Below are 18,476 nucleotides of genomic sequence, written 5' to 3' on the forward strand. Positions count from 1 at the left end.
CCGCAGTATTATGAAATATGCACGTAAATAGGTAATTAAATAATTAAGAAATTTACTACAATAGCCATTTCAAACTATATATATAAGCTTTTATGTTTTTAGACTGTACATCTTATATACAAGTTAGATTGTGGAATAGATCTAGGACCTAGGATCATTGGGATGAGAAAATCGATTAGTAGGATAATGCACAGATAGCTATAATATACATTTACCCTCTCTGTTAGTCTTCGGCGTACGAATTTTGTACAATGGCCGTGTTCCTGGATAGAGTTCATCTAATAAAAAGACACAAAAAATAAAATAAAGATAGAAAAAGTAAAAAAAGTTAGCGATATTGGTACAGAGCACATAATATTCTATATTACAGTATGTCACATATATGCCAAGTAATTCACAATTAAATTCTCTGCTGTTGAGGAGATTGCTGTATGAAAAATTATAATCATTAATAGATGTAAAAAATCCCATTTATCTTATAAAAATAATTATATATTAAATATAATATTTGTTATTAAATGATATTAAATGATATGGAAGATAATTTATGACAAAAGAAATAAAGAATAATAGAGACTGATAAAAGATCAGATATGTATAGATAGAGACCTGAAAATATAAACGTTTATGTACATTAATATTAATTATTTTTAATTATACGTATCATATTTCACTACTTAAAAAAAGGGGACACTCCTACCACTCCTAGCAAGACGAGACGAACATCAGATAATAAAATATTTCGTGAAAGATCTAGATATGCAGGCGTGAGGAAGCATATGTATAAGACACCATGGCACACTGGCGACGAGGAGATTGTTGCAGATGAGCGATTACACGTGTGATGCGAATGTGGGGAACGAGAGGCCGTCGAGATGATGGATTGACGCGGGGTGTGTAGCTCATTCATCCACGGTGGACCGCTTGGGAAGCTGGATTGACGACGGTGCCGCATGGAGGACGTTAACGATCGATCGATCGGAACCCGATCGTAAGGCGGGGGCGAGAAAACCGGGAATGTCTCGTCCGGCGACGGTCCCCGAGGATTCAACTCGCTGCTGGGCGGCGAACCGAATGAGATACGAGTCGGCTCGAGATAGCCCTCGAGGCTGGCTGTCATAACGGCGGAATTTGGCGTGGGAGCCTGTAATAGGGATGCCGCTCGTGGTGTTAACGGAGGTGGCTCATCGTCGTCTTCGTCCAAAGGTGTCTGATATCCCTGCGGGGGTGTATGACCCGATATGCAGGAGCTCACGCTGGAAGTTCTCGCCAGCGGCGCTTGTCCCTCTTTTTTACGCATTAAAGATATAGATATATTGGATATCGTATCTCTGCCACATGTAATGAACGCAGTGTGGCAACGAAATGGTAATGACATTGCAGAAAGTAATGACTTTTATGAATTTGACATTACGAAATTATTTGTTTATAATTAAAAATGATTAATATTTATGTAGAGAGTAAAGAGCGTCAATTCTTGAGAATTCTTGAATTTTTTAACCTATCTGTTTTAAGTTAAGATATTCATAGATATTAGAACGAAATATGAGCTTTAAAGGCTTTTGGAAGGAAGTTAATTGATTATTAATTTATGTTTATGATCTAGGCAGAACCTTACAATCGCTTGAAGAACAATAATCATATTTTTTTCAAAATTACTTGTCGATAAAAAATATATTTTTCTAATGTAAATATTATTTAAAATTATTATCAAGAAAGGAGTGCCTTACCGACTTTGTGAGTCTGAAGTTCTCTATAATCTGGTTTCTGTATTCTTTGCTGGTTAGCCTTAATTTTATCCATTTTGAATTTCAGTTTTTCTAAAACTGTTTTCTCCACATTCTCCTGAATGTCTATACGCTTCTGATGAAGCTCTTCGAGAAGTTCGGCGCCGCGAGACGCTAGAATGCTCATGGCTTTTGTCTCATCTACTATGTGGAAGAAGTAGTAACTTTTGAAGAGTCGTTTCTGTATTAAGAGAAAACAAAGGCATAGTCCATCCCAAACCATGCCGATGTCTTCTCTAGCGACGTCACACTCGACGGGATTCAGCAATTCGCTGGAGCTCTTGAACTTTTTCAGACATGCGATACCAAGTAACTGCACCAGCCAACAGGCTGAATGTTCGAGCTAGTATTATAAAATAATTTAATAATTTTTATATATTCTTCTTGGAATATGTCATATGTGTATGTGTACATATATATATATATATATATATATATATATATATATATATATATATATATATATATATAATGTGTTCAGTTTTTATTATATTTATTTTTATTATATTTTATTTTATGAACTATATTTTCTATCATATATACACTATTATTTTTAATTATTTTAATTAAAATTTTATATTTAATATAAAAAAAACATGCTATTTTTATAAAAAATAGAGAATCAAAATTTATTTAGAAATGAAAGAAACTTACGTCTTTGATGAGAACACAACCTACACCTTGAAGTACGGCTTTCAAGAAGATAACAATTACATTGTATCCAATTAATAGATTCCACCATTTTAAAATAACTCTCATCGGTCTCAAATAAAAGTCGCTTCCTTGCCAGAGGAATACGAATGCTCCTATGAGATAACCTAACGAAAAGAGATTCGTTCTTTTTGTTCCAGCCAAAAACATGATGGATAACGTCACCCACATGAGACTCATCATGCAACCACGTTTGATTATATCGAGCCATGATTGAATATGGGACACATAATCTTTGATAGGATTCACAAAATTTGGTTTTTCCATATCTTGGAAGACGGAATAATTATGGCCAGCTATAAACTCTCTGCCAGACTGTAAGCTTTGTTGTTCGATATGAAAGACCAGACTTTGTCGTACGATCATCATCAATAAGATAAAATCGCCTGAGTATAAAAAACACATTAACAATATTGCAAAGCATTTTAAGAATTCAATTAATTTTAAGAATAAAACTGATAAAACTTACAAATCAATTTTCTAGAATTCGGTGGAAAATCTGGATCAGGAAGAAACAACCATTCTTGCAGTCTCCTCATCACCTCAGACTCGCTCCATGGATATTCTAAAATAAATAAAAAAAATTATTTATTTGTTTTATCTAATCTAAAGATTTATATTTGTCATCATATTACCTATACAAAGCCACGTAGGTGGAGCTACAACGATGGCATATTGAATAAGTAGAAAAGTAATGGCAAAAATTCTGAAACAAGGCCAGATTTGCGCCACGGTTTTTCTCTTTAACGGGAAAAATAATAATAGCCACATGCTATACAAAACGGAGTAAAAATCTAGTCTTGTGCCGATCAGTGTAACGATTCCGATGAGGCACATTTCAAGGCCGAATTTATAGAAACCATAGTTGAAGAGGAATTTCAAGCACTCTGGCAATCCCTTATCAGCATCTGTTCTAGTGATATTCGGAAACATTATTTGAGGAGTGTCCAATGATTCTCCTTTACTATGGCGATGAAACCATTGACGAATTCTAATAATTTTCCTGAAAGTTGTTACAGTAACGATGCCAATATAGCCTTTCAATAGATCCGGAAGTCCACCCGGCTCCGCTTTTTTCATCCCGAACCATTCGGCTATATTGTAGACGGTATTGTTGCTTGTATATTGTTGATTGTCTTTCTCTCCATATCTCTAAAATTATTCAGATAATACATCAAATTAAATTAAGAGAAAATTTTCCTTTCGTTTATTATAATAAAGTATAATTTTAATTTTTACAGTGCAATTGACGTTCCAGTTATCATGATTGATATATTGAATTTGATACAACATTTTGGCGACCACTAAAAGCGATATTATCGCAGCCATAATGTTAATTGCATTTATTTGAATGTTTCTTTTGAAATTGATCATCACGACTACGGCAATGATAAAGAAGAAATTTATTGCACATACCTAGAACACATTTATTTATATATTAATTTATATATAATTAATTTATTATATATATTTAGCCTTATAATCGAAATAAATTATATGGTGATTTCACTTACATCATTAATACATAAAAGTACAAATGAAATAAAAACAATTTTCTGCATATGAATTTCGAGAAAGAGCCAAGTATAATTATAAAAATTTATTAGATGCTTCGTTATTTTTCGAAATAGCGCTATTCTTTCTAATTTTGACATATCTGAAAAGAATTTTAAAGCATTTAATAAAATTTTGTGACATTAAAATAATAATCGGTAAAAGAAATAAATGATGAGCATATGTACGTTTTAGCTGCTTCAATGTATACATTGTATAATTTTCGTTTTCAGTAAGCGTGACATCAGCCGGGGAGGTTATTGGAATATTTAAACTAGGCGAGTATCCCAGACTAGCACGTCTAAATGAGCTTTCAGGCCTAAAATTAATGAAGTATTTTTAATATATCATCATTATATAATGATATACTACAATATATTGTTTTTACGAACCCTAATCTGTCGATATTAGTGACATTGAGAAACTCCTTGTGGAAATAATGAATCTGAAGCACTGTAATGATGACGAAAAACGTTGGGGTCAGCAATCTCACGAATAAATCTTTAATCTCATAGATCTCTAATCCAATATCCATTTGTCTAAAATAATAATAGAAATACATTCACTGGGAGATCTAAACGACTAATAATTAGAGTAACAATGAAGTAGTCATTACTCACAAATCTTGGTCTATACCGAGATATTCCCAGTACTTTGGAAAATTTTGAAATTGATAAGTATAAACGAGAATTAACATAGCAATCGAATATGCAATGACAGTCACCCAGAATACGTACATCATTCTTCTCCACACTCTCCAGGACATCTAAAATTTCATGCGTTATTTATTTATAATATATCTTCATTAACAAATTTTAAATACATATTTATGTGCCTAGAAATTAAATAAGATACCTGGAATGTGATTACAAAAATGAGGAATAGCGACATGTAAACAATTCTGAAGACTGTCATTCGTTCGCCCGTAATGCCACAGATGAACAACATGATTGCTACCACGGCAATCCAGAATCTCGTCAATAGATTCTGCAATAGCTCCCCGACATTTTTCATAAATTTGCTCTTGATTTCTGATTCATCGTGACTCATGGCAGTTGTAGCTGTCGAGACAGACACGTGTAAGGGCGCTACCATGTCCCTCAGAGTGGAAGATCGTTGTTGTCGTTTTCGTTCTGCCATATATTGTCTCATAGTGATCCAGAACATGGATATAAATAGACACTATAAATTAAAAAATAAAATTCTGCGTTAAGTATTATATTATATATACTACATATGTAATACTTATAAACTACAATATATAAATGTAAGAATATTAATAATTTGATGATTTATATAAAATTCTTAAATAATGAAAATTTTATTGATTAAATGAATAAATTTTATTTATAAAAGATATACCTTAACTATCAGATGCCAACGGCTGAGCTCATCGGCTTTGCTGAAGCCAATTTCGGAAATTTTGACGCCGCTCACGACTCTTGGTAATTCTTCGTCGTTCAAATCCATACTATAAACATATTGTCCGAGAAGCAGAAGAGTTGCATAGAATACGATGAAGGGAGAGCATTTCATCATAGACGCACGTTTATCAGGAACCATCCATAGAATCAATGCCCATAGAAGCAGAACGAATGTCGTCCAGCTGTGATACATTATACTCCATGTCTGAAAGATGATAAAAATAATAAGACAATTCTTCAACTGATTTGTTTATAGGTTTTATTTTCTAATTTCTCATGCTTACCATCATTATTATATTTGTAGCCAGATATGATGAGTTTACTATTAATTGAAAGATGGAATATACTGCCATAATTATTTGCTCGATGATACCTGGTGTGTCATCAGGCACTCCTTTTACAAAATAATTAATTAACGATTTTTAAACGAATATACATAACTTTATCGTATGTTATAATATTTATATTATTACCTTCACTGAGACTCTGCATTTGTATGCTGTCATCCTGATGACCATCTTGGACAATGATACTTCCAGTAGTGGAATCTTGAAGAAGCCCCGTTCTTCCAGATCCAAACCGCATCAACTATACAATGAAAAACGTTCTACTTCTTTTTTGAATGTTTTCAATATAATAATTAAAAAATTAAAAATATAATTTAAAAAATATATTATTTTATATCTATAAAATATACTTTATATTATGTCATGTCTTTCTTTTTCTTAGCTATTACTAAACTAATATTTTTCTAACGATCTATCATGCTAATAATGGCAGGCTCATGCAGAGGATATATAACAATATGCATTTACCTTCACCAGTTTATTAATGTTTATTAAATCTTGTTAGTAATAAAATGATCTTGCGTGTAACAATTTTCGAGATCAATTCGTGCAAAAGTACATCGAAATTTATGATTATGATGAAATTTATGATGAAATTTATATTTACACGAATAAAATCTCGAATTGCTTGATAGAGTTTATTTGTGTCACATGCGTAAGAAGAGTGAACTGTTAGCGAATAATTAATTAACTATGCATATTCAATTGATATACGTACAGGCGTTCGCTCGTCGATTGTTGGTAACGACGAATCTACGACCGGCTTCTAAAACAATGGCAAACTAAACATAACAGCATCCAAACGGAAAAGATTTTGCTCAGCATTAAATAATAACCGCACATCTGGAAGGCGATAGCAAATAAGAAAGTATTTTAAAATAGGCGAAACAATTTTTTTTACATAGAATCAATTTTTAGAAGAAATTTAGATGAAGATTATTGATAAATATGAAGCTGCAAGAGATATGTCAATATCTTTTCGAATCAAAATCATTTGTAAGTGCAACATTGTTGAATGCATGTGTTTGATACAATGCATGTGTTTAAAAAAATACTAAAAATAATTTATTAGAGATAATTAGTAAGAGCAAAATAAACAAGCATAAGAGAAATGTCATAACATAAGATGACGAAAAATAAGTAAAAATATTATTTAAAAAATGATTCGTAAACTTGAAAATGAGAATTGAAAACATCAAATATGTTAAATATGTATAACAGATATATTTAAAAGTTTAACAATATTGAAAGTTTCGAAAAGTTAATGACATTCTTACGGAAATAGGCAACTTAACATTGAAACAATTGGAAAATGGATTTGAAATAGAAAACATATAATTGTGACAATGCCGTATCAACGAGATAAAATCTGAAATAAAATATAGCTGGCAAAAAGGAAATGTTGCATAATTACAAAAATATATGGAAGCATATTGCATCAATTGTACATGTATCAATTGGCTCATGTGGGACGAATCCTTACACGAGCCTTACGTCGCGCTGATTGCCATCTTTGGGAAGGTGTTCTGCGTCTGATAGATACGTGTCTAGACAATGCAGTGTCCAGATTCTCCAGTTTGCCACTTAATCGCTTCGTTTCCTTTGCCTGTAATGCCTCGTTAGTAGAAGCAAGATATTTTCAACAAAATCTTCCAAAAACCATTATCTTTGTAATTTTGCAACAAAAAGAAGAAAAATATATAATGAATCTATATATTTTGGCGAGTTTGTAATTAGTAAAATCTCAATTACATTTGAGTTAGTTTAGAGATTGTTAGATGATCAGCTATTATTTGCGGTGTTAATTATCCCTTACCCACGAAAGGTTAATTATGTTAGGCAAATAGCGTATAGCTTGGAACAGTAAGGTTTTTAAATTTAAAGTATATCTAAATTGAGAAAGAAACAATATAAAAAAAAATACTGTTTGATATAATATTTCTAAAAAAAATTTAGTATATTGTACGGAGAGATATTTAATTATTACTATTCTAATTAAATTCTATTAATCACAACACCAAATTTTTATTGATCTAAACTAACATGTAGCTTTATCTGTAAAAGTTTATATTTGAATCCAAATATTTCTTTTTAATATAAAAACAAAAAATTTGATAATATATTAATTTAAATAATTCTAATGTTATTGTAACATTAAAAGTACAACTATCTCTCACTAAAGATCTAAATAACGACAAATATAAGAATATTGCAATCTCTAATATTACTTACAATTAGTAAAATATGATTCTTATATATTCACATATTATATATTCTAATCTTTCCTCTGATTAATAATATCAATTTAAAAGAAATAATCATTTTTTTAAATATCATAATTCTGATTAGATTGAGAAAATCTGAACTCACCGGTTTCTTACTAAGAAATTGCGATTGCAACGCGAGGACATAATACAGCCAGAAGAGTCTCAGAACGTATCCATATATCAACCAGTCGGCATTATTTGTATATTCTACATCCCTCGGGTCGCTGCAGTTGGTGTGATAAATTGCAGTCAGGGCCAGATAACGTGACCAAGCGTTGGATGCAGGAATAATTTCCTGAGGCCATTCGTTTTGATAGGCGAGTAACACGACAATGTGAACGATCACGATAACCATGATAATCCTGCAAATCACGGCGAATTTCTTTTGCAGTTCTTTGTTGCAGGCCCAACATGTTGCTGCGCCGAGGAACACCAGGAAGTAGAAAGCCGCTTCTATTGATGGTTTCAAGGCCGCGACGCAGCACAATGACGCTAGGACGACGTAGGTGCCGATACCTCCCAGGAAGTTGATTATCTGAATCATGAATGTGCGTAGGCGTAAATTATCTTCGGCCAGATATCGATTTTTTTTCTCGGAATTATAATGTCGAGGATGCAGTTTGGATTGAAGGACCTTTAGAGCAATTTTGATTGAAAAATTCGGATGAGGCAAATATATATATGATATATTTTAAATATATTAATCATTTTATAATTTCTTTTTATATCAAACATCCTCTTTTTTCAGGTGTGGATCATATGATTACCTTTGTAGTGCTATCTTTCGTCTTCTTCTGTTTATTTTCCTCACGAGGGGAAGGCTCATCTTCCTCTTCGTTACGTTTTTGCGTAAGGAAACGACATATAAAATATATGGCGAGTACGGTGGGTAAAATTAGGAATTCTGGCGTTAACCAATAAAATATTTCCCATACAGATGCGCTATCTAATCTGACAAAGCCTATGTGTCTGAAAAGCTTCTCTAGAAACTCGCCTGAAAGTATAAAATTGATTTATTAGTAGAATTTGATATTGAAGATATGTATTTTTTAAATTTTATGTAAAAAATGGTATATATATATATATATATATATATATATATATATATATATATATATGAAAAGTTTCCGGCCTGATTAGCAAAAAGCAATATTTATATCATAATTCTATAACAATCCGATAAATAGCACTGTCAAACATCTACTGCTAAATTTTTAGATCATTCTCACATTTAATTTTCCTGTATCAGTCTTTCAAATTGACCAAACTGTTGCGATTTATCGATAATGGAGAAAATCGAATATCACAAAATTGCATGAATTATGATATGATTTCTCATCCTCCGTACTCTCTAGATTTAGTCTCAAGCGACTTCTTTCTCTTCTCAAATTTGAAAAAAATCCCAGCTATCTGGGATTTTGCTCTAATTAATTTTGTAAATGCCTATTTTTCCGAGATTTAGACAAATTTTATTTCACCGAAGGCATGAAAGATTTAGAAAAAAATAATAAGGAATAAATGTATTAAATTTAAAGAAGACTATGTTGAGAGAAATAAATCTCATTTTGCCCGAAGAAATTTTCTTAATCAGACGGAAACTTTTCAATTTACCTTTATATATATATATGTATATATATATATTTATTTATTTAAAAAATTTATAGATATTTTATTGTTTAAACTTTTATAAAAATATGAAGATAACATAATATATTTTTGTATCAGAGTGTTGCTTACAGTTTTGTAGAAAGTATCCGTAGGGAGGTAAAGACAGGAGAACAATGTGAAAGGTGATCTGAGCTATAGCTACAATAAAGGCTAAGCAGATGCAAATCTTCAGGTATATTCCCGTGTGACCTGCCATAGTTTCGTGTGTCGGTATTGGGACTATCGGAGAGTATAGCATCAATACTAGATAGATGATTGATAATCCCACTGGTCGCCATATTGTACCTATAAAATTGAAATCCATTTCTATAAAATTCCCATTTACATTCCCATTTTTAGAATTGTGATATAATTAATAAAATCTTTAATACGTATATATATATGCAGTTTAAACTATTCTTTTCTAAAGAGTTCTAGAATAAGTTAAATGAGATCTAAAGGAAATAATTAAATCTAAAAAATATTTGGAGATTAGAATAAAAATATTAGAATGTTAAGTTCACGTTTGTGTCACGGTTGTATAAAAGAAAGATAAAAAGAAAATTAAAAATAACATTTTTTTATTTCAATCAAGATAGAAACGTTCACAGGTCTTTTGTCAGAACTTATATTATCTCATTTTAATTATATGTAAAATATTGTAGTACATTTTGACACTTTCAGATTTTTATAAAAGAAACCTTTCCTGGACGATGAAACATACAATAGCACATAAAAAGCATATGTTGATATAAGCTGTTGATATAATTGTTCCTACATTTGTGAAAAGGTCATTTATGATAGATGAGATAGGGAATTACTCGACAGTCAATAACGATTTCTGGGAAGTGACATTTCAATCTCCGAGTTTTAAAGATTTTTTATTTTTATTAATTCGTATTTAAATTGTAATAAATGTTTTAAATACTTTAATGTTTTAATACTATTTGATTTAAGAAATTATGTGCAATATTTAATATCTTATGTACATTTTATAGATATATATATATTTATCTTAATAAAATAAAAAATCAATATCCTAAATAAATATATTTCTGTGGGAGGTACGTACATATATTGTATAATAATCTATAATTAATTTAATGAGTACCCGGTATATAAGTATAGCAAACGCATATGCGATAATTAATGCTAATCATTGTGAGGAGTTTCAGTCTGTCGATAATAATTATTTTCGCATCATGGAACGTTACAAAATGTTTCACAAATGAGTGTAACTTTGTTCGTTACTTTCAGTGTTATAACATGCTAGAATTTGTATTATTTAAACTTTTCCAAATGTTCGCACAAAATATCGTATTATTTCCAGTCGTCTTTAGCAATTTATTCATTCTATTCGTGGCAGATGTTAAATTTGCCCGACGCATCTAAATAACGACATTGTGTGACTGCCAAGTGAAAATTATCACAAACTTCTACACGAAATTCTGCTAATTGTTACAACAATCGCTACTGCGATTTATTTCTTTAAATATTTTTTTATGTATTACGATGAGGAAAGCTGTATAGTTTTCTCTTTTTATAATGATAATTTATAATATATAATTATTCTTGTGTTGCTAATATTATATACGATATTTCTAAGAAATTATTATGCCTTTAATTTAAAAAAATATTGATATATTTTTTATTATCTAGTTTCTTGAAGCAAATACATATGTAAAAATATTAATATCAAAAATAGAATTAATTATTAATTGCTTTTTTTTTACTTTGCAACAATAATATTAATAAATTTAATTCTCGATTGTCAAAAATATAATATACTAATTATTAAACTTACAACAGTTCACACGTGCAACATTGATAATGATCTTAGCGAGATATTAAACGATAGATATTAAAGTCAGTAAGATCTTTTTTTATCGTATAATTCTTATATTCGATGAATGAGGTCAAAGGTTTATAAGTCTAATTTCTTTTACAACACGAAGCCGGCACTGAAAATAAGGCTACACGCATGAAATTTATGTTAATGGTCTTGGAATATTTTTAAGAAATAAAGTCCCAGCCATGATTAATTGTTATAAGGATTATAATTTGATATTGCATACAATTTCTTTATATCATATGTCATTTAATTAGTTTATGTAATGTTGATTTGTTTTGCACACAAATGGATAGATGGCTAAATGTAATTGATTTTTTGTATTATTTCGATAATGTTGTTAAGTATTTTTAAATTTAATGCAAAGAAAATATAATCCAACTAAACTTAAAAAACAGATAAATTATTTTATTTTCTTGTAACTCATAGTATAAATTAATATTTAGATTTTAGCATTAACATTTTGCTTACATTCTTATGTAAAATAATCAAAATTTATCAGCAATATCACAATAGATAATAATGCGTCGTGTTTATATAAAACAAAAAAATTTATTTTAATAAATTTAAGTTAAAGATCAAATTTAAGTTAAAGATCATAAATATTCTATTTTTGATAAGAAAACATAGAGCTTCTTTTATACACTTAATTTGATATGTTTGTTTTGACAAAATTAGTAATCCTTGCCCTCATGTGATATGGATACACGAGTTCAAGCGGTTGCTCCTAATTTTAGATTACTTCTCAAGCCGCTTAGACATATATTTACGATGTCAGGGAGAACAATGTGGAACGGAAATATATTTTCATATTATCGTTTTTATGTTTTTGTATATTTTATATAAAAATGTATTTATTTTTATTATTATATTACTTAATAAATGTAAAAGTCTATTTATACAAATTAATAATAATTAAATTTTTTAGAGATTTGAAAAATAAATGCATATTAATTTTCAAATTACAAATTTTAAATTAATTAATTACTTAAAAACATATTTAGAAATATCAAACAGATCCTTCTATAATTTACTTTTTTTATGCAAACGCGTTAATACGGTTTGAAAAAAGTAAAATAATTAATGAAATTTATTATAATTCAAATTTTTCTTTTCTAACAGAAATAATTGAACAATATGGGATACAGATAGATGTTAGTGATAATAACATGTATTGCAAGTGATCAAACATGTGCCAAGTTGATAAATAATGACAATATTTCTCTTTTTAATATAAACTTATATTTAATATAAAATGGATAAAATCTGTGTTATAAAATTTATTTCTTTGATAAATCTTTTTTTATATATGCATTTTTTAAAAAAATAATCTGGGAAAGTTAATACACCTAATTAAAATAAAAGAAAGTATTTCGAAATATAAATATTTTTAATAATTAGTAAATATTTACTGATAAGTACTAAAATATAAAAAAATAAAAAATAAAATAAAATGCGTAGAAGATGTATATATAATATACATGCAATCATCAGAGGAAATTATATATCGTGAAAGATACAAAATATTTTATCTGTTATCGTATAACTATTCATTAACATAATACTGAATATGATTATACAAAATGTAGGTAGTCAATCTAAATCGAATTCCTTGATTTTTCTTATTTTTTATTATCTATTTTCTTATTTCTGTTACGAAGCATAAACCGACATTGTAGGTTTTTCGTTTTATCAATTGTTAATATATGTATATTAATCACACAATGAATTAAATTTATTAATCCATGAGAAATAACCACTGTTATAAACATGATTATTAATTGTATTTGTTATCATTATAATTCAAAAAATGTTACCGTAACGTAAAAGACTATGTTATACATACTATGTACTATGTACTATGTACTATGTACTATGTTATATAATAAGCAGTTTTTCAATAAAGGTGTAGTAATACGGTAAAAGAATATTTATTTTTTTATACTAGAAATATTTTTGATTGTATAAGACATATTGAGTCATATTGAACCGAATGATAAAATATTACGTCATGATTATATCTATACAAGGACGTGACTAGAGTAATAAAATTGGTATATGTGAAAAATATGTAAAAACTAATATTGGTAGGAAAAAAATGCATAAAAGTAAACATTTTTTTATATTATTTATTTTTTTTATTTCTTTTTGTTATTAAATAACGATGATAGTTTATCATATTATAATTTTTATCGAGGATATCGAGAAATATATATTTAATGTAGAGATCAATAGCATATTAATTAAAGTAGCAAATATGCAAAAAATATAACAGCTATGCAAAATAGTGCAAATCTCGTGTAAAAATATTTTGTGCTTTTTTTATCTACTTTATTATTTGTATGTTACGCGCAAGCTATTTATCATCTGCAAGATACGAGAGTGAAAAATATACTAGAAGAAGGAGTTATGTGAATGAAACTCACATCCGGCTAAGATGACTGGTAGAATGACCCTGAGAAGGGCCACGTTCAGCCAGTACTTCGTCATGCCTTGAACTGTCTGGATGGCCTTTCACTCTGAAACAAAGAAGTAGGAGTAGGATGAGTGGAAACTTATGCGAGAACTTTTAAAAAATATTCTTGAAAAATCTATGAAAATTTTAGGTACGACATAAACTCTCTAGAATCGATAAAATTCTACCGCAGTTGAACAGTTTTAACCTGATTATCAAAATACGCAACGTCGAAGTTCCGCTCTTCACTTTATGATCTCTTTAAGATCTGAAATCTTTTTCATAAACCGGTTTCGTTACGTTACGTTTCACGTTCGTTAACATATTACACTCAGGTCGTCGTATTACTAGCTGCTCTCGTATAATTGCATTATGCAGCCATAGTACAAACTGAATTGTTATGAATATTAAAATTATATGAATATTAAAATTATTTATGTGCAACATAAAATAATCTTATTAATTTTATGTGGCAATAATCATTATAATTTTTGTCTATAATTTTCTGATAATTATTATATGTAATTTAAGATTGACTATTATATTTTAAGACTTTAATATTGATAACGATTATACATGTATGTTATTTGACAGTTGCGTGCATGATAATTTGTGATGTCGGGACGAGTGACTGAAAATTCCCAAAATGACTTGCTTTAAGCAATTCTGGGAACAGGAGCACGTATGTTTTTGGTCATGAGAGGCACGCCCACGTTAATTACGAGTCACAATTACATAGGGACGCTGAGAGGTGCGCCAGTTACGCTTTTATCGTATAAAGAAGTGAGCGCAAATGATGTGTGTGGTGGAAAGAGGGAAAATATGACATTGCGTGACGATATTTTATTCCAGTATGGATAATATCAATCAATTTCATTGTATAATTTTATGTGACTTGACAGCTGCTTTCATGGTGTTATGTATAAAAAAGAAAAAAACCAAAATGATGAGAGATAAAGGATGAATGCGTTAATTAAGAGTAGCGTTAATCATTTTCTTTAATTGCAATATTTGATTCGATTTCTGTACATCCGATTTGCAAAAAAATAAAAATAATAAGAAATATTATAAAAAATAATAAGAAATATTATATTATAATTAAATTATATACATATATTGTTAGTGATTTTTTGGTGAAGACGAGAAAGTATATTATCGAATGTCAAACCCATAAGCCATGTCTAATGGCTTTACTTATTGAACTGCCTGTGGAAGACAGAATGGGTGCAGCACGTCCGTCTTGTGATAAATAATACTTATTGTTAGATTGACAAGGTATATATACTTTAGCACATACATTATATGACTCATATATAGATATAATTATTTTCCTTATCAAGATATTGAAGCTATTATTATTTAACGTTATTTCTCTTTACATTTCTCAATTCGTAACTTTTCAGAACTCAAGTAATTCAATATAAATTGCAAATAATAACAAATGTAATTTCAAATGTCTACACGTAGCTCACATATGCGTCATATTTTAATTAGTAAATCAAGATAGATCATATGTTAGAAAATTTTATGAATAATATGCTCATTTTTATTTATAAACAACATGTTTAAAAGATTTTGTAATCACGTAATATATATATTAGATTATGATTATAGATTAGATTATAGATAGATTATGTGGTTACAAAATCTTTTAAACATGTTGTTTATAAATAAAAAATGAGCATATTATTCATAGAGTTAGCTGACATATGATCTATCTTTATTTATCAAAAACATGATAAAATATAAAATCCATGACTAATCCATCTTTTTACATTTGAATGGAATGCGAGAAGAATACTTTGAATATCAATGATTCAAACAGACAGTAAGATTCAATAGTAGATTCAAACTAGATAGTAGTGTTCTACTCAATTCAATAAGTAGATAGTGAATAATGTTACTGAATTAATTACTAATATTTACCATAACAATTGATTTTATGCATTACAAATAATCGTTTTTATCTGATATAATGTGATAATGTTGATCAAATATAATGTAGTAATCTATTTGAATTTAGAAAGAACTATTTTTAATCAATTTAAAGTGAATATTCATTCAAATGTATAATATATATATTGCGTAAAAAAATGTAAACAACTCATTGTGATATTATTCTATATATTTTTTATTTTTAATATTATTTTCTTGTAGTTTATTTCTGTTCTTATATACTTTATAAAAATTTATGTTTGAATATGAAAAATTAGGCTTGAATTATGATTGAATATTGTAATAACAAAATGTGCGCAGTTGCATATCGAGTTAACTTATTTTGTATGCAACTACATCTTTCTCTCAATGTGTTGTTCAGAATGAGGAATTAATCAAACGAATGCATAATCTTATTTAAGAAATAAATTGCGCTGTAAAATATCACATTAGATTTTATTATGTTTTTGATAAAAAACTATCAAGATTATTTCAACGTTCAGAAATGTCCTGTAAAAATGTTCTATAAAAATTACTTAACAATTATAAAATTTTAGACTGGCTCTTTCTATATGATCTAGAGTGATCAGAAAAATATATCAAGTTAAAAATATATCAAAAATATGTTATGTCAAAAAAATATGTTTTGAGAAACATTGACAAAGACAGACACTTATTAATTATTAATAAAACATATGATTAGAACTTATGACGATTGATATTTATTATCGTAATATACATAGTTGCAGCATGTATCACTTCATAATCGTAAATTAAGTAAAAATAGCCAATAAATTACAAAATTCAGTGACTATTATTTAATTTTTAAGCAACAAGATACTTTATGATAAAATTTATACCATATTTTATTTATTATTGATTAATTTGAACAAAGCAAAATACTTGATTCATTTCTATCTTTATTTGGAAAATTCAGTAAGCGGAATTGCAAATAAGTTGTTAAACTTTCCTCGAGTTTCTTTATCTTACATGCAATAATTATATGTATGTGTGGGAGGCTTTATGTATTCAGTTGTGCGATAAGTTGTTAGATATTACCAAGTATAAAAGTGTATATGTATTTCAAATATTTTATCAATTGCAGATTTAATCAATTACAAATATCATTTCCATAAAACACACATATTATATTATGTAAACGTAATAAAATTTGATGATGTAAATAGCAATCATGAATGAATCGTGCTTATTTCCTTACTGACAATAATCGTTAGTATTTTTAAAATTAATAAAGAGTTGTTTTTTTAAATATATTTTATGATCTATTCAAAAGTTTTTGGCTTGTTTTTTAGTAAGAAACAAATGTAAAAATATATAAAACATAAAATGTATAACACCACACGAAGATTAAAAATACGTAAGATTTCAAGAAAGAAATTTCATAGAAATTTTATTCACAAAGTTATTTCTAGAATTGAATCAACATTACAAATCGTAGTCCTTGACAACAACATATATTCGCGATGGCTCATACTTCCGTTTACAATGATAGTAAACAATGTAAGAAAGACGTGATCACACAATTTTATACGAGATATCACAATTTTACATCTACATTGTTTTAATTTCATAATTAATCTCTTTAGATAAACCTCAATCTATTGTACACTTCAGCTATTTCATAAATTTATTTATTAAATTCTATTTATTACTCCAAAATTAGTTTGTAACCATCAGAGAAATCTTGTTTATAAATATATAAGAAAGGAAATTCAAATTGTTTTATTTAATGCAAATAAATTTATCATGCAATCTATTAAGTCGTTCTTCGATATAATCTATTGTATCCATAATCATTAATTCAAATAAAAATCTTTTCTCATATAGGTTCATGATATTTTCCAAGTATTCTTCTTTTTTTTCAACAAAGATCTATTCATGAGTTCAAAAGTTAACAAATACTAGAATAAAAATTAGATTCCAAACATTCTACAGATTTCCAACGTCAGCATTTCGTATCAATGTAAATCGCTGCAGTAGAAAACACAATGCGTACCTTATACGAGCACACGAGCACACCGTTTCAAAGCATCCCCTACCAAGGGTTCTCTCCCAGCTGTCCTTAGGTCGATCAAACTTCGAAGAGAGCAACATACGCTTCCCGGCACGCTTTTCCGCGGAAGCAACACACTGTTAATCACTACTTCACTGATATACCTTTGCACTATGAATTTAATTACTATGTATCTATTATAACTTTATGAATGGCAGCTCTCGTATACACCCACGTGTCATCTATTACTACTCTACTACTCGTCGGAGCATCGACCAACGGTCGATTCTCCGTCGCATCTGTTTTCAGTCGTTCACTGATGTTTCGTAACGTTTGGTTTGCCACCGACTAACTGATCATCCAGGCGCCTAGCCAAGGCTAGGCCAGATACCCGCATTTACTGGCGTACAATGGGACGACGAAACCTAACGTGCATGCGCGGAATCTTTATGCGTCATCGATAATCTCGTACACTAATGCGATTCT

The 18,476-nt window shown here is 29.0% G+C and overlaps 1 protein-coding gene across 12 annotated transcripts in view; it reads right to left on the reverse strand.

Moving 5' to 3' along the window:
* The window catches only part of Piezo (piezo type mechanosensitive ion channel component), a 29,746-nt gene extending 11,386 nt beyond the window's left edge, over positions 1–18,360 (reverse strand). For 7 of the 12 annotated variants that reach the window (XM_083098117.1, XM_083098114.1, XM_083098109.1 and 4 more), the window contains exons 1-20: positions 17,994–18,359; positions 14,013–14,105; positions 9,828–10,043; positions 8,858–9,084; positions 8,194–8,625; positions 7,307–7,438; positions 5,950–6,064; positions 5,761–5,870; positions 5,415–5,681; positions 4,908–5,234; positions 4,673–4,818; positions 4,445–4,591; positions 4,241–4,371; positions 4,013–4,155; positions 3,738–3,914; positions 3,134–3,650; positions 2,968–3,063; positions 2,442–2,884; positions 1,731–2,130; positions 216–278 (exon numbers count right to left, since the gene is read on the reverse strand). In XM_083098117.1, coding sequence (XP_082954243.1) covers positions 216–278; positions 1,731–2,130; positions 2,442–2,884; positions 2,968–3,063; positions 3,134–3,650; positions 3,738–3,914; positions 4,013–4,155; positions 4,241–4,371; positions 4,445–4,591; positions 4,673–4,818; positions 4,908–5,234; positions 5,415–5,681; positions 5,761–5,870; positions 5,950–6,064; positions 7,307–7,438; positions 8,194–8,625; positions 8,858–9,084; positions 9,828–10,043; positions 14,013–14,076 — 4,153 coding nt within the window. In that variant the 5' untranslated portion in view covers positions 14,077–14,105; positions 17,994–18,359. Of the gene's footprint in view, positions 1–215; positions 279–1,730; positions 2,131–2,441; positions 2,885–2,967; positions 3,064–3,133; positions 3,651–3,737; positions 3,915–4,012; positions 4,156–4,240; positions 4,372–4,444; positions 4,592–4,672; positions 4,819–4,907; positions 5,235–5,414; positions 5,682–5,760; positions 5,871–5,949; positions 6,065–6,541; positions 6,590–7,306; positions 7,439–8,193; positions 8,626–8,857; positions 9,085–9,827; positions 10,044–14,012; positions 14,106–17,993 lie in introns of all 12 variants that reach the window. The other 5 variants (XM_083098116.1, XM_083098113.1, XM_083098111.1 and 2 more) reach the window with 5 other exon arrangements.
* Between the last annotated feature and the right edge of the window lie 116 nt (positions 18,361–18,476).

The sequence above is a fragment of the Camponotus vicinus genome, unplaced genomic scaffold, assembly GCF_025532165.1.
Source record: "Camponotus vicinus isolate PSW18456_S1 unplaced genomic scaffold, iyCamVici1.0 SCAF_4, whole genome shotgun sequence".
Lineage (NCBI taxonomy): Eukaryota > Metazoa > Arthropoda > Insecta > Hymenoptera > Formicidae > Camponotus > Camponotus vicinus.